The following is a 26,805-nucleotide window of genomic DNA, read 5'->3' on the forward strand; positions in this document are numbered from 1 at the left end:
TAGCCTACACAGAGATTCAACATGGCAAATGCAATACTTGGAATCTCAAGACTAGTCCCAGGATGTTGTATGTAATACTTGAGTAACAACATGTTTTGGGAAACACTCACTAAGTGAGCAAATGTCTTGAGGAGAGATATTCTTACCACTACGACATGCTTGGGGAAGTCACCCGTGAACATCTGAGCACTCAGGCAGGGGGACAGATCATAGCTGGGCATAAGCGGCAAAGCCAAGCTGTATGCTTCACCCAAACTGACGGTGGCTGACTCAAACAGAGCAAGAGTAAGAAGTCCACTCCAGCGAAGTGCACACTGAAACTGGGGGTCACTCTTAATCAAATTACACCCGCAATCCAATAAACTGGCATTTCTGCTCAAGTGACCCGGGAGACCTCATTTAAAGTGCCCAGCTTGCTTAATCAATATGATTCTGTGATAGCCCACATAAATTACCCTATTGAAAAACATACCACAGAAGCGCCCCACCAGCGCGTTGAGCGTCAGTAATTGTATTTTATAAATGGCCTCAGCTAGTGTTAGTCCCGATCGATTTTGGTTGTAACACATAAAGTGACATCGAATAGAGAGGGGCAATTTTCATGAACAGGCCTCTCAGGAGCATCTTTAGGTGAGAATGAATGTAAGGAGCAGGGAGGGTGATCGATGCACCTCTGGCCATTACTGTCACAGAGCGGGACCTTATAGAGGTCCATAGAGAAGTTCTGTCACACACAGAGCTCACCTTACAAATCCAGCAAACAATAGCTCAGAGAAAGCACAAACATTTACCTTTTCCTCCCTGCAAACCCATTTCATCAGTTTATGAATGATCAGTTTATGCCAATCAAACAGCACACCGATGATTTATAAGTTTGAGGACCATGTTTAGTTTTTGGGGGGTTATTTTGTGATTTTTTTTACATGGTTACATTCCATTCAGGTACGATGACTATAAGGCTTCTTAATTGAAAGGCAAATGGTGAAAATATTTAAATAAAAATATTCCATACCTCATAAGGCATTGCCATATTTGACATCATTTTCTGCTTTAATTCATTAAGTGTGGCTAATCTCCAAATCCCATTCAGCCGCAAGGGAAATTACTCTCATCATACAGTAATTACCTCTGTGTCTAACTGGTTGTGCCATCTTAGTCTGTGTGGATTTCCGAGATTTGAGCCACTGGGAAAGCCATGTGTTGCTGCTGCTTTTAAACTATGACCAGGTTTAAGCATGGTGACTCACATTGTCAAAGCTTCTAGTGCCACGTAGAGCCATATGGAAGAAGGATCCTGCCATTGTTGTTGGTTGGCCAGCAGTCCCTCTGCTATAGATGTTCTTTTGGCGTGACATGAAACTAACCCTTCAATATACAGTTTAGCACTTAATAATGAGATGATGATGATGATGATGATTATTATTATTATTATTATTATTATTATTATTAGTAGTAGTAGTAGTAGTTGTTGTAGTATAAGTAGTAGGTGTAGAAGCATTTCCCATTTAAAGAAAAACAAACTGTTAGCACTGCTTAATGCTGTAAAATTAACATGCCCTGACATGTTCAATTAAAGACATCCCCCGAGGTATCAACCTACATTTCAGTTACATTTAAACCAGCATTTGAATGAATGGTTTACAGTGCTTCATAAAACCCAATTTGTTTGGTCTGTTTTGTATTCTAACAATAACATAACTAAAAGTTCAAGGTATGTGTGGTATTACAAAGTGTGTTTCTAGCCAGTATAAAGCAGAACATGATAAACCTGAACCTGAAAGATGAACCCCACATTGACACAGCAAACCTGGCTCATGATTCACTCCTTCTATGATGCTGACGGTGGGGCAAAAGCTTCCGGTTGTGTCCTCTGAGTGACCTTGTGCAGCTACAATGTTTCGATTAAGAAATTAACTATTTGTTACAACTAGATAGAAAATAATATCTCGCTATATAAATCACTAACTAGCTAGCCATTTTCAAATGTCACTCTTTTAAACATTTAGAGAAATTTCATAAATTTCACAAAAAGAGTAGTGTTTTGCATAACTTATATAAATATAAATGTTAAATGTAAATGATAAATATAAATGTTAAATGTATATGTTGAGACTAATCTTCCTCCATACTAAAACTATGCATAAGGGGCATTTAACATTTACTTTTACTTGTAACATGTACATTTAATATTTATTTACATAGTGAGCACTTTATTTGGTATTTTCTAGATTTTATACATATTATGTCTTCTGCTGCTGTAGCCTATCCACTTAGAGGTTTGACACGTTGTGTGTTGAGAGATGCTCTTCTGCATACCACTGTTGTAATGCGTGGTTATTTGCCTTACTGTCACCTTCCTCACATCCACATGCATTTTTATGCATTTAGTTCCTGCAACGTGATTGGCTGATTTTCTTTTTTTTACGATTTATATATTTTTATTTACTAGGGACAGTGCACATTAAACAACATTTTCAGTTTCCACATCAATGTAAATGTGCCGCAGTAAGCTAATGAGCTAATTTTCATCTGTAGTCCCCAACTGTGTGAGGAATCCAGAGTACCCAGAGGCAGAAATGCGGAGAACATGCAAACTCCACACAGAAAGGCCCGGGCGAGGTTTGTTGTTGTTGTTGTTGTTATCTTCTTGTTGTAAGGCAACAGTGCTATGCACTGCTCCACCGTGCTGCCTATTAAATAATTGCATTAGGTAGACCTGTACGCAATAACAAGCTGGTGTACAGGTCTACCTAATAATGTGATCACTGAGTGTATATACAGTATCATATACATCTTGCTTTCATGCATAACATTGCACAACATGTAATCATTGGAAAGTCATTACAATGTTTTGGATGATTTACTCTCTAAAATCTGTAATGTTTGAAAAAGTGGCACTTTTGTATTTGTAATTCATTTATTTACTCTTGGCGATGCTAAATGTGCAAAAGATTAATCAGAGTTACAGAGTGTGCAACGTTTTACAAACAGCACCCCTGAAAAATATGCCATTGGGGTGGAACAATTATTCACAAAATGGTATCCTATTGGAAGGAAAACATGGAAGTGCAGAACTCCAGCCTTTGGCAGGTGATGTCTTTAAGAAGTTTAGCCATGGACAACTTTTCTCTATTGGCCCAGATGCTTGTGTCGCTCAGCTTCATTGAAAAAGAATGGACTTCCAGCCACTGGGGAATCAAATCTTTTCATGTGTGAATGAGCAGAAAGAAAGACTGGTATGAAGAAGGATACAGAACAGCTTGCTTTGCACTGACATAAAATTAAGCCACACCAAGGTAACCTAAAAACACAGCAAAGGGTCAGCTTCACTGTTCCTACAGCAAGGGTCACAGTTCCTACTAACAGGGGCGCAAAACTGTCGAGTGTCCTAACAGGGACAGGTGCCTTTTCTCCCACTAATCAATCCTGTGTTTCAGACAGAAACTTTAATATCATAATAATGTGATTTCTGATTTAACAGCATACTAGTTGATAGAATGGAATAATCAAATGTTGTAACTGTAAAACCATTCAATCATTAAATGCAGCATGATTTCGTTTTAAAGAAACCTGAAACAGGAGGTAAACTGTTTCACAGGTGTCTCTGAGGAGAATCGCCCTAACCCCTCCATTGAATAGAGGAGCTTGATCTCTTCATTCCAATTAAATTTGTTAAATTGCTTCCTCATTGGGTTTGATTCCGTCTGCCACTGTTTTAATACTGTGACATGCAATTAATTTTCATTTCAATAAAGTTAGCTCGCCGCGATAAAAAAGAAAATGTAAAAAAAAGTCAAGATTTAGGGTGCTTGACAACAGGTTTAGAGAGACCTCACCTTTCAGATTAGAGCCAGACCTGTAATGCATCCCATTTTGGCTCCAGAGATTACCTAGATCAAGGCACGCCTTCCTAAATGAACATATGTGAGTGGAAGATTAGCGCTTATCTGCCGGAGTGAAAGCAGGCCTGAGAGAGCCGAGGTGAGCGAGCATGTTGTCTTTCCCTTTACCCTGACTGACGTGATTTAAGCGGCTGCTTGCCCTCTGGTATTAGCTAAGGAGGAAATGAAGGGGTGCTGCCTCTCCCAGGAAAAGGTAGATGAGCACAAATGCATGATATAAATATTTTAAAACCAGTATCAGGGAAATGAAGAGAGCCCTGTCTGCTTAGCTTTGTGATTATTTCATTATTTTCACTCATTTTCTCATTGACTTCAAAATGCTTCAAGATGCCCTGTAGCTATTTTCTTTTTTTCAACAGACATGGAATAGCTTGGATTTGAGTGCACAAAGGACCAATTGCGTTCAGTCATATCTTCACAGTACGAGACAATAACTGTACAAATACGTATTGGGGAACTGAAAGTAGGTGTGAAAACACAGAGCAAACTCACCCTGAAAAATGACTATCATACCATCAGATGGTTTTAATGCACACTATGTACAGAACACCTGCGTAGGAAAACACAATGCTTTAGTCTCCAGAGTGCACTGTATACCTGTGTACGACTACATGGTAAAAATAAAGACTTTACTTTATACTTCATACTTCACAAATTGTCTTACTGTTGACACTAAACTTTTTTTTTTCTATTATCCATTTTGCATTGCATTTATTTTGCATTTATTCACAAAATAATGCATGTTTAAATTCCTCACCTCAACCATTATCACATGTAAACATACCAGAATCATTGAAATCAAAAAAGTGTACACAGTGTGAGCTTTTTAAGAATTAAATCATAATTAAATTCATGGGATGCTATTCAGGTGTTCATTTAAGTTCAATGTTTCTATGCCTAGTAAGTGTTTGTTTTTTTCACTTAATGACCATAAAAGTAAACAGATCATTTAGTAACTTATTATTCAGTTAGCATAAGTCGGTCTGCTCATCAGCCTTCATGTCATGCACGGTGCATTTAAACCTTCAATATTTAAGATGGTTAAACTAGTAAATGACTGGTAAATCTGTCATTTAGCATTATAGAATCTCTATAATAGAGACCTCTGAAATTTGTCTCAGCACTGACTGCTGGCAGCAGTTGAAGTATTCAGTAGCTTACATTTGTATTTGATGAAAACATGATTCCGACATTTAGGGTTATACATAAATGCACGGGCATTATGAATGAAAGTGGATTTTATATGGCAGATTTAAATTTAAATGGTTTTGCCACACTGTGTTATCATCTGCAGCAATTGTAAGAGCAGGTTGACTCCTGGCCTGTTCTCTCACGGAAGCAAATTACATTTTCCCTACAGGATTTTCACCTTGACAAACACATCCTGAACAGTACTTAGCAGGTGTCCCCATTCTTCTCCCCTACATGTACAAACTGCAGTACAAATCCACAACAGTTGCCATAAAAAAATCTGGTTATTGTGCATGGAATTTATCTGACTCCAGCAGCAGCTTGTGGGAGTAAACATAGGCCCCACGCTCGTCTTTTCCCTAGTCCTCCACCCCAGACACTATGACAACATGCCACCTGCCACAAAGCCATACACATGGACACAATGTGCAGCACTGGACCGCTTACAAGACACACAAACCCAGGAAATGCTGTTGCCATAATATGGATCCGCCGTGAAATGAACCCCCGTGATACAGTATGTCACTCAAATCAGCTATTATTTACGATCATTCACAGATCCTTTATTTTTCACACAGTTTGAATTTCCATTTGTCAACTACAGCTGTAAAACCCACAACAGAAATCTTGTCACAAACACAAAACTTTATAATTATGTATCATGGTTTTTAAACTGAATCCATCAGCGACATTTCTTTAGCTGTCACTACAGCTATGCGACGGTGTGGCAAAAAGGAGATGCCAATCAAATTTCAGAATGGGTAAGATGCTTTTCAGGGTGGCAGTAAATTTGCTGTTACACTTCAAAGAGCTGTTATCTGTCACAGAAGGAACTGGAGTGCTGCCCGTTGGAGCATCCATTTTCAATTCTGCAAGAACGGGAGACACTAATACTGCACAAGGAACGTGGCTCCACACATCACTTCAATTTTCCATTAACCTTCAATTCTTTTTCTATCAAAGGGGCTGATAGCTACCTTTTTTAAATAACAAAAAGTGGAATTAGCGGTGCATTTGTGCTGACTACAAAAATGCAGAGCCTCAGCCACATTCAATTAGTTCTGGGGCAGTTTAGCAACGGCTGTTTGACTGCCCTCCCCAAGTGTAAACGCTGTATTGTTCCTACAGGGAATAGTCAGCATATTTCACATTAGCTGTTTATCAGACCACCACATGCAATGGTTATTTCGGCCGCTGTGTATATGAAGCGTTTTATTATATGGTCTACATACAGCGGGGTGCAAAAATTTGGGCACCCGTGGTTTAAATGTCTGTTAAAATGAATCTATATGTGATTGAAAGCAAACCTGAACTGAATGGTGCAACTTTATGCTTTAAAGCGAGATTGCTTTTTTTTTTGTTCATTTGTGACGGTTTATAAATTCTAAAAAAAGGAAAATGGCCCTGTGCAAAAGTTTTGGAACCCTTATGGATAATTCTTTGTTACTTTTTAATAAGATTATTTACTCTTTAAGGCTTTAATGATTCAGTTGAGTATAATTCCAGGCAAAACTTTTTATTCTAACTCCATGCCTTCTAAAGTATCTAACTGCAGTGGCTATTCTGTCTGGTGTTAACAACCATGGGTTTCTCTAAACAGTTGTCCAGAACCCCAAAGCATAATGGATCCACCTCCATGCTTCAAGGTCGACAAGGTGTTCTTTGGTGGTGGCCAAAAAGTTAAATTTGGATTTTGACAGTCCAAAGCACATTGTTCCAAAAGGCCTCAGGCTTCCCAATGTTTTCTTTTTCACACTTCAGATGCTTAATTTAGTGTTCAGGTAGTTCTTTCTTGCAATTCTGCCATGTAGGTCTTTGTTGTTTAAAGTATGTTGTATTGTCCTGTGAACAGCTAGACCTGTGTTTGCTATTCTTTTTTGTAGTGATGTGTGGGTTCTTCTGAGCATTTCTCACCAGGTCTCGGGCCATTCTATTGGAAATCTTTATTGGTCTTCCAGACCTTGCCTTGACTTCAACTGTTCCATCTTCCATTTTCTAAGAATGTTTCTGACAGTGGAAATAGGTAGTTTGAAACATTAAGAGAGCATCTGTAGCCTTCTTCTTTTTTGGTGGAAATGAACAATCACAATTCTGAAATCCTGTGTTGCAGCTGGGGGCACAGGAAATATTGTGCGAGTGGAAGGAAGAATGGATTCAACCAAATATCAATACATTATAGAGGCTAATGTTCAAAGGACAGTCCAGTCATTGAAGTTAAAGAGAGGCTGGATATTCCAGCAATACAATGATCCAAAGCATACCCTGAAATGAACCATGAAGTACCTCCATGGAAGATGAAAGGTTTTGGAATGACCACCACAGTTCCCAGACTTGAATTTTATTTGAAATTCTTGGAGAGATCTCAAACATACCGTACATGCAAGGAGGCCGAAGAATATTTCTGATATATGTTCTGCAAGGAAATCCAAAAGCGAGAATTAAAAGACTTAGCTGCCTACAGAAAGCGTTATAGTTGTTATAGTTGCCTGAGGAGGAGTTACAAAGTAATAACTGACAGGGTTCCAAAAGTTTTGCACAGGGCCTTAAAAGTAATCTTGCTTTAAAATGAGAAGAAATGTGTCATGTTTAATAATGTACCATTTAGAGATCAGGTTCGCTTCTGAATAACTGACAGGGTTCCAAAGGTTTTGCACAGGGACTTAAAAGTAATCTTGCTTTAAAATGAGAAGAAATGTGTCATGTTTAATGTTGTACCATTCAGGTACAACATTCGCTTCTGGTCAGGTTCACTTCTGTTCACTTACATATTAATTGTAAAAGGCTTTTTGATCAGGGGTGCCCACATTTTTGCACACTACTCTAATACCGTCAAGTGCAGTATATAAACACTGAAAGAAACAATATGACACTGATTTATTGAAAATATTTGTTGCTGTACGTTTATTTTAATGTCATTGTAATGTCACTCACGAAAAGTGGAACAGTACCTATGTACTCCTTCAGTTAACATTGAGCTTAGAATTTGAGGCCTGCTAAATCATTAGCCTCCTAAAATTCTGAAAATGCATAACACTGGATGAATGTGCACAGTAACAGAACAAGAAAGTCATGTTGGTGAAGTTTACAGAGCATATGCTCCACCACAAAAAAAAACTATTTTGAAGGAAAGTAACCTTAGTTGGGCTGAGGGTCAGTATTGATTCCTGGGATACTTTGAACTGTTACCTGCAAACAGATGATCTTCAGGAAGTTCCAAACACATAGTGTGCTGTCCATCATAATACCATATTTAAGAATTCATTGAGCTACTCTATAGCCCTACAGCAGCCCCTTTGGTCTGCTACAACCCCATCACCGGCACTCCCAGGGAAAGTTCTGTATGAAGGCGGGCAGATTGTCATGTGCTAAACCATGGTCTCCCTCCAGGTCTGCCATAGGCTACAATATGAGGAGGACAGAGGAAAGAGATAAATAAAATCTCTCCACTCCTGGACTGGGGGAGAACAGAAGAAAAAACTGCTTGATTGATGGGTTCAAATGAATGGGAGACAAAACCAATGGCTAAACCTTATGTCAGTTCTCAGAGTCTGGCTTAGACCTGCATGGTCTAAGCCAGACTGGTTGAGGGCTGACTGATAAGGCCCAGTCGCTGCTGACCCACAAGCAGTAATCCGCTGTTTCTGCTTCCATGGGGAGAAAAAACAGACTGCCACTAAACATCTGTAGTTATCATACTGTACAGAATACAAAGAGTTGCAATACAAAGAAAAAAAAAGGTTCATATTACTTATTTTTGTCTATTTGTATTACTCAATTCATCATGTTTTCTAGTATTACTCGATTTTTCTCGAATTATTAAGTATGAATTATTAAGTTGAGTCATTAATAAATTAATTAAAACCAATTAAAAGCAACTAATTACATGCATTCAACAATGCGCCCAATTGCGCATGCAACATTTATGGCAGCCATTTTGTAGTTAGAAGAAGAAGAGACAGCAGGTGGTCCTTCAGCTGGTGAAGCTCTGCAGTAAGAATATCTTAAGCCATCCTACGTTTCCAAATATATATTCACAAATTACAAGTCTAAATGTAGATCTACTGTTATTTGCTTCTTAAGTTTCAGATCAGAGTTACTTATATTGATGAACATGTTTTGTTACTATTTTAAAATAGTAACATGTAGGTTGTCATGAAGTGATTTGCTCATTTGCTTGTGCTGGCAAAATTAAAATCATGATATTCCATTCAGAAACCTTTTTTAATGTGATGGAATGTCAAGTAAACATCTTATGTTGCACAATACTTCAAATAATTTACTTGGTGTTGACTTCACTTAATATAGTCTTTGAAATGGCTTAATGAAGTTAAGGACAGTGGTTGCACACAGTACTGGGAGAATACAGTGCATCCGGTCAAGTTTTATGCATGTATCACTCATACCCATTGCCAGGGTACGCTGCCAAATATTCTCTCAATGTCATGTCAGTTGAATTTAGATTTTCATTTAAATTTTGATAAAATTCACATCCATTGCCACTATGGTGAAGTCTTGTGTACTTGAATATAACAACTCCATTAACTTGAAAGGAGTAGCAGGGTTACTCCTCATGGGGTAGGGCTATTACAGTCGGACTTCCATCCACCCGTTTGTACATCTCTCACACTACTTCAAAATGTCTCTGTGACTGATAAGACCATTTGTGGCAGTTGATCAGCTGATTGACTGAAACTGACCCAATGTATGCAATTAAAACTGCAACAACCAGCACAATAACAGAGGGGTCGTTCCCACACAGACATTTTGAAGTACTGTGAGACAAATGGGTGGATATGGGTGGATATGTGGCCCATTAATTAGCAGGTCTCATATTATTTAGATTGTTTTACAAAATATTAAGTTCTGTGATTACGTGCAGGTGTCCAAAAATAATACAATTAAATATCACACTCTAATTTGCTAATGAAAGTTAAAACAAAAACAAGATACCACATCAGTTAGATTGCACTTTATATATCGGTGACATGTTGCAAAAACCCATATTCACCAGTCATATAGTACCAATCACATTACATTACATTACATTATTGGCATTTGGCAGACGCTCTTATCCAGAGTGACGTACAACAAAGTGCATACCCATAACCAGGGATAAGTTCGCTGAAAGACCCTAGAGGTAAGTACAATTTCAACTGCTACCTGTACACATGAAAGCAAACTCCTCTGTTAAGTGATGTGTGTGTAAGAGACTGACTGTAACCGCTGTTCATTTCCGCATATGTTAAAGATGGATGCTCAGACCAGGCTGTGTTATGAGTGCTGTGGGCTTGGTTTTCTTTTTACTGTGCCATAGAACATCAGATGAGTTAGCCCTTTTGGCAGTAGCAGACCTTGGTCCTGACTGAGTAATGCTGCTCTTAACACAAGAGTAGCACTGGAATTTATCGCGCACAAGCACCGGGGCAGAGAGGACCCAGTCATAAAGCAGCCATGCTGGATTGATGGACATTTGCACGCAAAGTGCTGAGCTTAGTGGAATGTTCAGGGTCCAGACTCACCGAACTCCGAGTTCAGGGTTAGCGCTTTACATCAAGTGTTTACAGTGTTTATGAGTGTGTGTGTGTGTGCGTGTGTGTGTGTTCATGCGTTTATGCATCTGTGTGTATGTGTGCTTGCTTTCATGTCTTTGTGAGTCAATGTGTTCGTGTTGAAGTGCACTTGCAGTGTGCTGTATCAGATCATTAGGATATATCAATTTATGGTAGATGTGCTGAATTAATACAGAGTAAGACTTATCCAAAAATATAATGCATTTTGCTACCAGAGTACCACAGTTAACCCATGCTGGGTTCATGTCATCAGCAAGTAGTTTCCTTCAAAGACATCAGCAACACCACATCATTTATTGAGGACACTGAAACAGGACCCACAGGTAGTAAAACTTATTTTTAATAACTTCTTTTTGTACATAGACATGCAATGTTTATGTAAGTTTATAGAATGCATGTATTTCCAGGATGGTAACAACACGTTTTCTACATGTAATTGTTAACAGTTTTGAATGTTCTGAAATAATGTTTATTAGGAATTCCAGTAATTGAAGTTTACCATTCCAGTGAAGACTTCGGGATTGCGTTATACGGAAGACAATGTGTTCAGCACTACACATTCTGTAGGTTTATTGGGGTGGGGCTAGTGGTATTAGCGTAATGCCAATCAAAACAGAACAATCAAAATACCAGTTTCAACGACATGGATGACTGTTGAAGGAATCAAAGCCATAGGTCGAGACTAGGGCATGGATCAATTCAAAATGTGTATTTATTTATATGTCTCACATACAATGCTTGGCTAGTTCAGTAATCACTACAATCACCAAATGGTGTTTAGGAAGTAAAAAACTAACCATCTGCATTTATTTACTTTTTATTGGTGTAATTAAGAACTAATATTGGTATAAAGACATATGTATCTATGTGTCTATACTGAATTAATTGACAGCGGAGTGGGATTCTCTGTCCATTGCCCATCAGTGGTGGCTGGTGTAGTTTCCCCTTGGAGGATGGGATTGGGCTGCAGTGCTGCATCAGAGCTGTGCTTTTCAGTGTGTCATCTCTACAAGCCCCTAACAGCCAAGCCAGGCGTGTGCTGCGGACATGCGAGTCTCGGGGCTGACTGCGTGCCAGAGCAGCAGTGAAATAAATGTAATTTTGAAAATCAATATCGCAGAAATCTCAGGGGCTTTGCGATGTAATACAATGCTGTAATTTGCTGCATGACGAGCGATAAGCTCGCACAGATTGGTGCACTCCCCTGTTTAACAGTCATGGACTGTTTCTCTTTTACAACCCAGACACACATAAGAATTTTCAACCTGACAAATCATTACTTTAAAAAGAAACAATAAGATGCATTTGCTGCAATTATTTATTAATTTATTTGACTGACAGGTAAACGAGAGGCTGTCTTTAAATAAAAAGAAAATCTAGGGTCATGTTCAGCCGCATTATGTACTGTTCCGGAATAATGACTGACTTGGACCTGATCTGGTGCCTTTAATTTCAACAGTATGCATAGAATAAGACTTCGGAATGTTATAGATGCCTTTTCAGGTTATTGTAACATTTTTTTTTAGTGTTCAAATGTAATTATTTATTTAGTTTATGACATGCTGCTATCAATTTTCTCCCAAACAGAGGCAACACATAGTCTATACTTGGAGGGCAAAGACACTTTGCTAGGAGTGTCTAATGTGGGCTTAGATTAGAACATTTAAGGGACTGCAGTAGTCCCTTAAAGTATCTCGTTGTAAAATCTTTTTACAACATTTTGCATTTATTTCAAATCATTAAATGACTGAAAGTGTAAATTCTGGCCATAAACTGTACAGTTAGCATCACTATGCTGGGGCACTGAGTTTCTGTTTTGTAAACCCTGGTCCTGGAGAGCCACAGGGTGTGCTGGCTCTCATTGTTACTCAGCACGTAATTGATCAATGAAAGCAGTTAATTACACAGTTACTGTACTGTAACTCACCTCAGTTTGTTTCAGGGGTCTGAATCTGTAACTGAATTGAAGGTAAAAACCTGCACAGCGTGCAGCTCACCAGGAACAGGGCCCCCTATTGGCTCACCAATGCCACTTTCAGCAAAAGGAGGTCTCCCATACCCAAGCAGTAACTTAATGGCACTTTCCCTTACCCAAGACATACCACTTGCATTTAATATTACAATGACCAATTTTAACGTTTTGATAAGTGATTGAGTGATGTCGATGCGAAACACAGAGATTTAAATGTTCCCTCTTCAAGCATGTAACTACCAGCTACTTCCACTTCTCCTAATGCTGCGCTTTCATTAGGTAAATTGGCTCATTACATTGAATAAAATTGCATGTGCACTACATAAGATGTTTATGAAGATGACCATTAAACTTGCTTATCTGAGCAATAATTATACTCAATCCTCCTGATTAACGAGTACAAAGCATGCTCTAAAGCCAACAATGTGTAGTTTTAAATAATTGCCTTTCTTGACATCAAGAGGAACTTTGTCAAAATGAACACTTTTTAGTCATGCTTGTTCCGGTAGATTAATCATCCTCCTCATGATTAACACTGTACGTATAAATACAACACATTAATCCAAAACTTCAAAGAAGTTGAACAGTTTAATTTGTCCCCTCTGATCTCCCTCGAGCTGCGCCGATGTACAAGCCTCAACCCTGAATCTGCTCAGAAGTACATTAATCATTCATGGATTTTAAATCCCTCCATAATTCTCCCTGGAGCCAGGGCTAAAATACTTGCATGGGTAATCACAATAACTTAAGACTGAGAGATGTGGAGATATGGGTGTCAGTTGTAATTCCCATTAACATTAGGTGTGAGTCCCGGATGCTGCGGCAGACATCAGTGGATCAATCATTACCGGAGCGACGGCATGTTCCTCAGTCAGGTCTCAGATTCAGCGGGGTGTGAATTAATTCCATCGCTCACGTTGTCTCCCTGGCTGATAGGAACCCCCGTGCCTCCCCGAGACTCCAGCATAACGTTACGTTCCGCAGAAAAATACATATTCTCATTTTAGAGATGAAATCAAAATCGGGATGTGAAAATCCATGGCGCATTAATGTTACTGCGAGCTGGACTCAACAAACAATAACCCCAATGGAAGCAGCTTTCAGTTCACATGCCCTTTCATAACAAAACCAAATGAGTGTCTTCTGTTGGATATCAAGACATTCATAATTGCATTGATTCTCATTTGAGAATTAATTATTGGAGCATAATCTTTGCTGTTCCTCATACCAACCTGTTCTGTCAGACAATACTATACTTCTAAACATTTAAATGTTTCACCCACTATATCTGATGAACTATCACCTTTTTTGTATTAGTTAAAAATTACAGAGATTTTACAAACTTCAAGAGATGGTGTTGAAACCAAACACGATGTAAGTGTTGACACAAATGTCTTTTTTGAATACAATTAACAATTGTGCCACATTCTTACTCCCCGTGAATTAATATAGATTTTGTAATCTTTCTGACAGAACATCGCAAGTGTGCACTGAGATAGATTCTCACATTATCCATTAAAAATGACAATGACAGGTAATAGTGCCTCTATAGCTCTGCCCACCAACTCTTCACCTCTGAAATGTAACCTCTGGAAGACAATCATTCTTCTATATTCTTTGCAAATCCTTCAATATATAACCAAGGATTAGCTGAAGATAACCTGACCCAATTACCTACATACAAACATCTGACTTAAATGTTACTCAACACATTATCATTTGCCCTAGAAACCAAGGAAAACAGCATTTTCCAGGAGTGCAGTGACCTCACTATGCATGCAGAGAGACCTACACTGTTTCATACCATCCCATCTTATTCGTTAACCCAGCCACTTATATCAGCTACTCTGTCAATCCACACTGGAAATTTCAACTCAGAATGTCCTTTTCAATTTAAAGCCACGATTCCGCACAATTGTTTCCCGGTATCAATTTATTGCACAAATTTTACCATAATATACTTCAAAAGAAAGATAGTCGTCGTTTTCCCAAAATTGGTTATAGGCTTTGGTTGTACCTTATTAAAAAGGTCAGTCATGAAAAATTTACTTCTCATTCTCATTTAATTTTTACAAATCATTCAGGCTAAATTAAAGCATATTTATTTTAGCCATGGTCAAAATACAGGACTATCTTCAGGAGTTTTTGTGTAGTTTGGCCCTCAATAAAAAAATTGTTCCGCTCAAAACAAAGGGCAGTGAAAAAGTATGGGTATAACTAGAAATGCTGGATAAGGTTTAGGCATGCACCTGCACATGCAAGAAACTATAACGTATGTACTTAACCAGGTAAAACAAATCAATCTTTAATAAATGTCATAATCTAATATCAAACTAAAATGGCTGTTACTGTTCTTGATAAAACTCTTAAATAGTTCATTTAGATGGCGGTGAAGACACCGGCTATGGACAATTCCGATTCATCACTAACAATTAAAGCCGCAGGTATCACAACCACACTCACTTCCAAGATAAAAAAAATCTTTCCTTCTATATATAGAGAAGAAAAATCCTTTTGAAGATCAAGCCCATATCGTGCTCTGGTTCTATTTTCAAAAATCAATGTCCTTCCATGGTCAGCCTGAGCCTTGACCTAAATCCAATTGAAAATCTGGAGGAGTGCATGGAGGAGAAAATGAAAGGAGAGGACATTAATCACCGGAGCTCCGAATGACGTTCCTTCAGAACCGCTTCACCAAAATCACCGTAGAGATGTCCACTGTTGGGGTTGTCCTGTGTACCCACATACCCTCCAAAATCACATCTGCATATGCTACGAGATACTTGTTCAAATTGATGAAGATACGCTTTACTCGGTGCCTGGTGGTGGAGCATTTAGTAATCAGGTGTAATGACCCTCAATCAGTAAACCATGGCATGAACAGATAATGGTGCTTCTACAGACCAGTGTATGCCATTGCCTTGTGCTAATTAATGTGCATTTTAGCAGTTTAATCAGTATTAATCAAGGTGCAAAACAAGGATGAGCCAGCTCTTTAACAATCTGATGATAATGCATATCTGGTCATTACTCTATAAAAATGTGAATGTGAATTGTGAAAATACATTAAAATACTGTCTACTCTTTCACTGGCTTACAGTACTCTGTTGATAACACCAAACACAGTGTATTCCAGGAGAGAATTACAATGATAATTATCAATGGTCAGATGCTCTTTTACTGTAAATTATGACCATTGTATCCATCTTAATTCATGGCTTTGTTTTGCATTATACAGTAGCATTGCTTCTCATTTTAACTTGATATATCTTGGTAAGAGGACAGAGTAAATTTATGTAATTTTGTGAGATGTTTCTCCTTGCATTTACCTTGTTCGTTTGCTAGTTCCAACTGAAACAGTTTTTGATTCCATAAAAAGCAAAGAGAATAATTCACAGATGCAATGCATGCAGTAATATGGTGTTTAGGAATGTTTCGGGGGGCTGTTTATTGATGGGCTATGGTTGGCTGTGTTGCTGGTTCAAATTGAATGACTTGAAAAACAGAACTAATAAGACAAAAAATAAGCACGATCATACAGATGAAAAACCATCAACACAACAGTACTAAGCATTTATATTACCCCACCAAATGGTAAAATAACATTTCAGCCAGGCCATTGATCAAGCTCAGCAATGCGTAATATAGTTTAATCCAAGATAATGTGCAATAGGAATCAAACAAAAGACTTATGACTGAAGATTACGATATTACGAGCACGCTGTTTGCTATTTTCACTCACTAATTTCATTACCCTTCAGGAGATGTGTATCTGTGGCGGTGTGAACGCTGAAAGTGTATGAGTGGTGGCTGTTCCTCACGGTGAGGGAGCGCATCCCCTCTTCACGCCTCTGCTGACAGAGAGCCGAGCCCACACACAAATCTACAGCCCATGCAGTCTGCACATTTCCCTCTCGCCGCACTCCTGCTCGCCTGCCTCGCATTCCCAGACAAATGCTGAGAACTAGTAAGCGTTAAGGGAAACAGCCTGGAGATGGAGCGACCCACGGCATCTCGCAGGCTCTGGTCTGTGAAGCGTGGGTCTCTTTAATTACCTACTGGTGGGTGCAGCCAAATTCCATCTCGTCTAGGACTATCTCAGAAACCTGGAAAACAGATTTTCATTCATTTTGACAAAAGACGCAAGCAGTTAGGGAAGTCATTTTAGTCCATATGCGTAGTAGTAGTAGGAGGCTCTGTTTTATTCAGTGGTAATTTGACGTACGTACAGCAAACAAAAGTATAATGATACTTTAACAATAAATTAATGACTATATAAATCCAGATGATGCCTGGGAATAAAGAAATTAGTTATCAGTAAGCTGAACATGTTCCTAATGTGCTGTTAAGATAGCCATATATTAAAATATATTTGAAACGTTAAAATGTCTTGCTTTATTGTAGAAGGTTACATCTGGTACAAGATATTTTAAAAGAGTACATTGTAACTTATTTCTTGAAGAAAAGTTGAAAGTTTCACATTCCATTTTAAAAGTGTGGATTGAAACATACCGCTGCTATGATTTTTGTATCTTGCAAAGCTTTTGATCCCCCTTTTCAGTGATGTGAATATCTCATATGTCTTATTTTAGTCACTAAACTCATTTTTCTGTCAAGGGTCATTCATGAGAGAAGGTTCAAAGACATCCCAATTTAGTTGATAAAGACTGAGGAGAGTTCCTCTGGGGCCAGAGTAGCTTTGTTGGGGGGGGAGAGAAGATTACAGAGGCACCCCTAAAGACTGGTGGCCCTCTCCCTGGTTCAGCCTGTTTGCTCTTTCCAATTTCACCCCCCACTCCTGCCCCAGACTGTGGGTTCAGGAGTCCAAGTGATTCATATTATAAATAGCTATATGTGTCTATACAGTACACCAACAACCATATATTCCAATTTTACATTCAGTGAGCACTTTATTAGGTAGACCTGTACACCAGCTTGTTAATGGAGATATTTAATCAGCCAATCATGTGGCAGCAACTAAATGCATAAAAGCATGCAGGCATGGTCAAGACGTCCAGCTGTTTTTCAGACCAAATGTCAGAATGGAGAAGAAATGTGATCTAAGTGAGTTTGATCATGGAATGAATATTGGTGTCAGACAAGGTCGTTTGAGTGTCTCAGAAACTGCTGATCTCCTGGGATTTTCACGCACAACAGTCTCTACAGATTGCAGAGTATGGTGTGAAAAACTAAAAAGATCGAGTGAGTAAAAGTTCTGTGGGCAAAAATGCCTTGTTAATGAGAGATGTCAGAGGAGAAAGGCCAGACTGTTAAAAGCAAACAGGAAGCTTACAGTAACTTCCACATATTTTATATAATCAGCGAAGACAAATGTAATACTGTTTGTGGCAGCTGTTGATGGTATATTTCTCAGCATAACAAAGTGAAAAGCCCAACCCCGCACTGCAGACACTGACTTGGTGACAGTCCTATATGTCGCCCCCAGCTGGACTGGAGCATTATGCCACAGTAATTGTGTCCATAAAATGACAGTCTCTTTGAGGTGCAGCTGAGGCTTATCTTCATAGGTACAATGCCAATGACCCTACAAATGGCCCATGTTGCCCAAATGAACTCTGCATTGAAATGAAATGTCTGCATCTCATATGCAGAGTATGCTGATACACACAAACGGATTGCATGTACGTATATTGTGAAAACGGCAATGAGTACCTGCTCTGTTTTTATGCATTGTACTGCTCCCAAATGCATAATTTTATATCATTACAATATAGATCAATTTTGCTGCTAACAAACTCATAACCAATATGTCTAACTGTTCTGAAGCTAACATTTCCTTGCGATAAGCTTAATAAACATATAGCATTTGTTTAATTTTAAAATTATTCATTCTGTTGAAGCAATGTAAAATGATTAGAATACTTAATCAACCGTGAAATTACCTAAATGGTTTCTATGAATGGAATTTTCATTAGATAAAAAATAAACGTCAAGTAATTCCTTCTATTCCCCACTTTGAATAAGCACAGACATGCAGTGCACACTGGGAATATTACATTTTGACTGTGCGTGTCTCCCTTGTATAGAGATTCTCCTTTGTGGTCCCAAAGTTCTGACAGATCTCTTCTGACAGAACCCTTTTCAGATTTCATCGTAACAGACACATAGGAGAAAACAAGCTGCATATTTGTGAGAAATTTACTGAAGGTTCAATAATACGTCGGACAATTACTCTGCAATTAACCTTCTTTCCCTCCTGCCCAGTCTCTTTGCATTGTCTCCAGCAGGCTCTCTGTACTCTTTGTTAGAGCACTAATGTGCAGCAGGCTGGAAGTGTGCAGGCAGGCTGAATTTTCCAGCAAGGTTTCGGAGACACAGGCCTGTGAATGCAGGTGTGTGTATGTCGACGGGCTCATACAGTACATGCATGCTCACGTGTGTGTGTGTGTGTGTGTGTGTGTGTGTGTGCGTGTGGTCACCTTCTCAGCAATATTTTGCCATCCACTGGGATGTGCTCAACAACCTTTTAATTTGGAGAGTGTTGTGGCCCACTGCGACCACCAGGCCCTGAGGGAAAAGCCCTTTCATTACCTTTAGTGTGGCAGTCACAGCACCGAGAGGAACTTCTCTTCAATTACAGTACAACTCCATGTAGAGGCAGCGGTAAACACACTAACCAGCCCATTAATACTGCTGCCGCCAGTGCTCAACGGCTATCCACAGGGGAGCAGACTTTCTCTACGCAGGACGCAGACATTAAGGGCCACAGAATAAAAGCTATGTGTGCCCCCTCCTCCCCACTAAATATGAGCGTCCCCAACAGAAGGATCAACTAAAATGGTCCCCAAAAGAGCTGTGACTGCCATATCTTCTTCTCCGCAGCTTACAGAAGAAAAACCCACAACCGTAATTCATAAAGAAACACTTTTTTTTTCTGGATGATGCGCAGGTTCCCTTGCACGGAATGTGCATTTTATTGCGGTGCATATGTCACGTAAAGCGCATGTGAAGGAGGTCTGAGGCTAAGGCAGAAGCCCACAGTATTTACACTGAGCTGTAAGTGGCATGATGCACTGAGTATGTGCTCCTACACTGCGAAGGGACACAGAATGAAGAGATCCCATTAAGATTGCAAGCAGCAACGAGCTGGAATTCTTCATCAATAATGATTACATTGTTTGGGCTTCAGCTGTTCTTGGCCAGAATGAAAAGGCCGATTGTGGATTTATGAGGAAGCCACTCAGTCATGCCTCTTTATTTACGCCTTTCTCATACTCGTGCTCAGCTCATACCTGCTGCTTCATACTACTATGTCTCAAGCACAGACACGCTCGGCTATCAGGGTCAAGGTGAGCAGAATAGACATGAGGCTTAAAAGCAGACAAGAGACTTACAACATGAAATGAAATGATCAAAGTTCAACTCTAATCCCCGTGTGTTAAATTGTAGCTTGTAGTTAGCATACTGAGTACAGAATACAAGTAATGCCGAATTTAGTTTAAAATAATGATAAGTAATTGTCGCGTAAATTTTGGAAACTAAGGATACATGATCGTACATAGGGTCTACAGCTATTTCGGTGCCAAATACAAAAGAAAGAAAATTGCATACATACAGTAACATATTCATATTCTAAAATTATAGTAATAATAAAATGCGGTTATGATAATAGCACGCTTGAAGCGTGTATTGTACTTTGTTTTAAAAAAAAGTGAGGCTGTTACATATAGCCTAATTTAGTGCATAACAATGCATTTATATAGAACAAAACATTAGTCTGCGTGTGACCACGGTTTTACCCAGGTGAGTTATTCAACTCTGTCGTTACTGACATTAGTAATGTTTAAAATAATTGTAACACCATAAATATATTGTTGCACGTTTGTGTTTGTCTAAAAGTACAATCTCTGTATCTCTGAATCATTTTTAAGCGTCAACTAGAGCTGTCCATGGTTCTGAAATGTGTACGCCTATAAACCCATAAGCGTCGCAAGGGTGCATACAACCTTCTGTATATAATAATAATAATAATAATAATAATAATAATAATAATAATAATAGTTTTTGTTTCGCCTACTGACTAAAGATTGTTTTTAGGTTTTGTATCTCCATATTTATCACCATTAGTAAAGTCATTTTCAAATATGTTTTTAGTATCTATTCTTATTTTCAAAAACGCTATATACCTTTATTGCCATTAAACGCCAAATATAAGCTAATGTTTTTTGAAGAAATTTGATTTCTTCAAGTCAAGTTAACAAATGTGTTTTAAACTGGACAAATATGGCATTTCTTTATCAAATGATTACATCCTAATACAATGTGATTAATATACATTGACGTTTACAGCGAACACATCTGCTTTAATGGCAGTTGGAATATTACAAACAAAAAGAATAAGAATTATGATAGCATTCAGTGTATACACGAATGAGTATACTCGCCGAACCAACGTTCTTCCAAAAACAGCTAAGTGCCTGAGGCAATGACAGGGGAAGAAATCTGCTGATGATGTATTATTTAACTTTAACTCGAGTGCCAGCCCTCAGTTTTTAAGCTATATATGTTCCTATCGGATAACCCTTAAATAACCGTCAACGTGTGAATTTGAAATGTCTAAAACTTTAAAATGTGTTCACGCATTCCGGGTAATGTCAAGTTTCTTGTGACTGTATCTGCCGGGCCGGCCTTTTCCCCTCACAAAATCACCCCAGCCGCTGCTTGTGATACGTAAACACTCTAAATAAACCTCTAAAGTTCATAAATGACTATACAAGTTGTCCTAAGTTGTTTAGTGGAAGCATTTTAGTGACATTTTAACATTTTGTCCACAATATTTAGGCTATACGAAAAATACATAGCGCCATTCATTATTGGATTGGAACAGGGACAAATAGTCGAGACACGTTATCTAAGGAAATTCCCAAAATGATCAATATAAATAAAATAAAAACTACTTTGCCTAATGTTTAAATACCCGTACATTATGGGATTAATTTTCGCTCAACCTTTGAAAAAATAAATAGTCGAATTTTCAATGTCCATACTATTTTTGTTTGTTTTGTTTATGTCTCTTCGGTCTGTAACAAATTATATTTTGTCATGAGATACCATGAGAAATGTTCTTATTTGCTTATTAGTATGACTCCCATCAACCTTACAATTAAAAACGTTTTTTCATTCCCAGAGCCTACTATAAGTTTGGGATAAACGTATCGGCAATAAAATATCCTGTAAAACCAACGTACCTCTGTTGCAGGCTTACTGGTGTTTGAGAGAACATAAAAACTTTTCTGACGAGCATAATTTCTGACTAGCTTTAACCATAGGTTCATATGCTAAGTATGAGAAAGTTCAATCATCCCACATTGCAAGGGAACGTGTTAAGACCAGTGTTCAAAGATGAATCTATTTGCGTACCGATAGCCTATTTTATATAGTTCTTATACAAGAACCTTGGAGAAGCCTTTGAAAAGTGGCACCAGACCTGCGCCTTATTTTACCTTCATTATTATCATGTAATTTGTAATGTTCATCCAGAAATAGAAATGCGTTCAAATAGTATGCAAAAGTAAAAACAATAATATTAATAATCATAAATCATTATACATACAAATACATACATCAAATCGGATGTATGCGTGGCTATTTATTTCTGGATTATATTTTATCGGCGCTAGTTCTTCTGACACTTTTTTTTTTTTTTTTCCAACAAATTGCTTCATATAGGCTAGTCACAATCAAAGGACAACTGTTTGATGTTTCCCGGATTACAGAGCGGTACCTTCTTTATTGAGATACAGTAAGGCTCATCTCAACAAGTAAGTGTGAGAGTAATGGCCGTGTGTCATAACCACGGGGATGTATAATTTATAGTTTATTTCTGACGGGTTGAGTATATTATTTTTTATCTTGGGAAATAATCGAGTACTTAAATGAATGTAAAAACACAGAAGTAGGCTACAATGAAAACGTCGGCGTTAGACATGTCCCATATTACTTATAATTACGGGAAGGCCTGCATTCCTGCTTAGATGCTTATAAGCTTTTTAGCAAGAGGAAACACAGCGTTTATATATATATATATATATATATATATATATATATATATATATATATATATATATATATATATATACGAGTTGGTTTCGTGCAATTTCATGACTTACACAGAAACAACAATTGCCTAGAAGTTTCTCTTATAGATTATTCTACTAAGGATATGTATACTGTGTGTCCTGTCGTGTAATACAGTGGCATCTGAAAGTACAGTTTCCTAAAAAAATGTCCCCATTACAACCTAAATAGTCACAGTTCACTCGTGAAGTGAAGACTTCCACCAGGGTTCTGCTGTCGAGTAAGCTTCTGCTTTGTGTTCTCTGATGCCATATTTTGAGCGCCCTCTCGAGGAGGTACATGCGAATTGCACATTACTATGCTATGATCCTTAAAAGATGATGTGTCATTAAGTTGTATAGCAAAGTTACATTTGTGGAGTAAATAAATGCCAAGTACAAACATGTTTTGACAAATTACGTATACTTATTTTAAGCAGTCAAATCTTAAGCAAGTATATGCATGTAATGGAATGATAAAACATGAGTGATCACTATCAAAAGGCACTTTCACAGTTATTCGAATATGCTATTGTAACGGAACGGTAATAGATATCGTCCAGTTCTGCAAAGCATACATTTCACATTTTAAGTATTTTAGTTTGAAAACCCTACTCTTGTATGTGAATATCCTGCCATTACTGCACGTGTTTTCTAACCTGAGCTGCCTTATGACATACTATTTATCCGCGCAGAAGTGATACATTTAAAAAGTTGTTCAATGCGAGTAGAAAATGACAAAAAGAAGCAAACTTACCAGGTAGATAGCATGTGCAAGGAGAAACACCGCGCACCAACACGTCGCCTGCATTCTCCTTGATCTTAAACTTCCAGTGATTTCCCTTCGCTGTCTCTTTTGTCTTCTAAGAACATAGATCCACCTGGTATCCGATTTACATAACAGTGAAGACCCTCACCAGCCTAATAAAAATGACATAAAACACCCCATGACCAGAAAACAAGCTTACACTTGGAGACAAACGAACTAAGACTACACAGAAATTAATCCAAAGGGTGAAGCAATCTCATATTTCAGGGAATGCCACAAATTCAATTCAAAATGATAATTTGTGATCAGTCCTGATCTGTGATTGTCGCGTGGCTAAAGACGCAGTCCTTTCTGAAAGGGACAGTGGTTTTAGTGGCACCGATCTTTACTGGCGCCCAATGTTTTATATCGCGCGCTCTGTAATGTACTGTTTCAACACATCCTGTGATGACCACGGAAATACCCCGCGAGGGACTAAGAGAAAAGAAAGAGAAGACGCGAGAGAGAGAGAGAGAGAGAGAGAGAGAGAGAGAGAGAGAGAGAGAGAGAGAGAGAGAGAGAGAGAGAGAGAGAGGGAGAAGGGGGGGGGGGGCACAGGATTAAAAACAGGACGAGACTTGTTCGAGAGATCAGAGACCGAGGGAGCCTTGAAAGACGTACTGAAGCACAACAGACAAGCGTTTCATAGCGGAGCATCCGCTAACACAGAAAAACGAGTCGACACTTACACTTACTTATGATTTCGGTTCCAGTCAAACTCGCTCTATTGCATAGCAGAAAAACCCTAATGTAACATGCTTGCCTGAGAGCTCTTTGGACTATATAATATGGAATAAAGTATTTAATAGCATGCATATATTTATGGAAAAAATGAAACATTTCCTTCCAAAATCATTTGCTTTTGTTTAATTTCCCAGTTTGTGGATGCTTGCTTCACATTACACATTTATTTACTGTCTGACTGTATGGGAATTTAACTCAATTCTTTTTAAACTTGGATCTGCAGTATGTTGATTCTGAAAGCACATCCTTTAACAATGCAGAATCCTTGCAGGAGTAGAACTAAGAATGGAAGGCATATGGTTCACCTTATTTTTTTCACCTTTATCCCAGCAAGGAAAGAGGGAGACAGAGAATAAAAGCGAGAAGACATCTTTAATAAATCTGTACAGGTTTCATTGCTACAGCAATGCGACAGTGCAGATTGTCACTATAACTCAGATAACAGGCTGATGGGTTCCTGCACCAAATGGCTTTGGTAGCCTTCACAGAAACAGCATGTGACACTCTGCCACCAAAGAATGAATCATTGGAGTAGTGCTGTGAAGGAGCCTAGCTGGCCAAACCCTTACTCACTGACTGATAAGCCCACAGCCAGCTCTCTCTCTCTCTCTCTCTCTCTCTCTCTCTCTCTCTCTCTCTCTCTCTCTCTCTCTCTCTCTCTCTCTCTCTCTCTCTCTCTCTCTCTCTCTCTCTCTCTCTCTCTCTCTCTCTCTCTCTCTCTCTCTCTCTCTCTCTTATTTTCAGGACCCACTCACACACTGACTCAAAAGTTGTAGATTCAGCCCGACCAAAACGAGTGTTGTTTTTACAAATTATGTATTTCCTTGCTTATAGTAGTATATTACTGTTTATATTATAACACCACACAAGCAGCTGTAGGTGCCTTTAGCCAGATATTTACACAACATATTAACAGTCATCTTGCAACATTTTAAGAGTCAGTTTCTCTGATAATTGTTGTGGGTGCAGTAAGGTGCAACATCTTGGAATACTCATACTGTTTGTATGACCCTGTTCTGCAGCAGTAATTATGCTTGTCTGCTGAATATAGAACTTATGATTATTTGACAATGTTTGGACAATGCTCATGACTGTTTAAGTGTCTGCTCCTTTGGCCATTATCCCTGTGTTACCAAGGAGCAAGAACAAGGCATAGTACATAGAATAATTTAATCTTCCTTTACTCTTTCAGAAATTGTGTGATAGATGGTTACGGTGTATATCTTAAACCAATATCTAACAGGTTTAACGCTTCCTGTATAATTCAAGCTGAACCAACGTGTCTGCACATCAAATGAATCGTATAATAAATCATGCCATGAGTCTTTTAATTGCAATCACCCATGACTTTGGCGCCATGAAATCATGATTATTTTTTGTGTGGGGTACAAACCTTGCCAGAATATTTCTCGCAATCTTTTGCGTTTTCATCATGTGTCTTTGAACCAACCCAGCTGGTGCAGCTGAAAGTGTGATTGAGAGGGCAGATGTTGCGGAAAGGGAGCCTGGACCCTGAAGCACGCGCAGACGCCAGTCCTCCTGGCTTCTTCCCAGGCAGCTGACATCTCAAGTGGTCCATCTATGCTGAGGGGTTGAGCCGCAATGGCCAGAAGGAAGGCGAGGCCCTTCGCCGAAAAGAACCTGACATTCAGAGAGATGACGCAAAGCGTTCCACCCCAACGCTCCTGCCACCGGGTCTGAGGCTATTGACAGAGATAAATGCATCTGCCCCATATGTGGTCAAAGGATGCAGCTGCCTCTGAATGTTTCCTCAAATTGCTGGCAATGGAAAGGCAGCAGAACACAAATTATCTTGATGACTTCCTCATCCTGCACACACTGTGTTATTTGAAGTTTGCTGAAGTCTAATGTAAGGTTGATCACAAAAAAAGACTACATCCTCCCCATTATCATGCATTGAATTAGGCTGTTTCCCGATGATAGAGATTCTGGGAACAGCATTCAAAGAGGCGCGTGTGACGTCCAGCCTTATTTTTAGCGAGCTAACTCAACGGCAGCAGATCTTGGCATATGAGACCAATCCCGAAACTTCCACGTTAAAACGCGTTAAAAACACGCACCCTTAACCTCATCTTCAAGATTCAGGCACTTGGCCTCTCCCTTTTCATAACCAGGTGAGATTATCTTTAACTTCATCTTGCCCTGAAGCAATCTTCTGCCTCTTGACCATAATGGTCTGGAATTAAGGCTATTTCATGCTTGACATTTCTTCTCAATATTATTTGCACTTGATCTTGATAACTTGGAGATCGAGTCAAAGCCTTGAAAAACGGCTTCCAAATAGCTTTTTAATATATCAGGTCAGTCTGTAGGACATCTTTGTTCTATGAAGGTAATCAAGTTTAGAATATATGGCATGCTATTATGGTAATTACAGAGTCTCCAGTGTGAGCAAGCATAAATCATTACACTGCAGAGGAACTTCACTTTACTTCTGGTTATACTGCGGCACAGTGGCAGTAGGGGGCATGATGAACACAGGACTGTTTACCCCTGCGAGTGTTTCAGTTTCTCCTAATAT

General features: G+C 38.8%; 1 protein-coding gene across 1 annotated transcript in view; it reads right to left on the minus strand.

Annotated features, from left to right (window-relative positions):
- LOC133138945 (neurexophilin-1) overlaps positions 1–23,902 on the minus strand; it is a 39,229-nt gene extending 15,327 nt beyond the window's left edge. The window contains exon 1 of the mRNA XM_061258112.1: positions 23,469–23,902. Within this exon, the coding sequence (XP_061114096.1) occupies positions 23,469–23,522 (54 nt within the window). The 5' untranslated portion in view covers positions 23,523–23,902. The remainder of the gene's footprint in view (positions 1–23,468) is intronic.
- Between the last annotated feature and the right edge of the window lie 2,903 nt (positions 23,903–26,805).

The sequence above is a fragment of the Conger conger genome, chromosome 1 (genome assembly GCF_963514075.1).
Source record: "Conger conger chromosome 1, fConCon1.1, whole genome shotgun sequence".
NCBI lineage: Eukaryota > Metazoa > Chordata > Actinopteri > Anguilliformes > Congridae > Conger > Conger conger.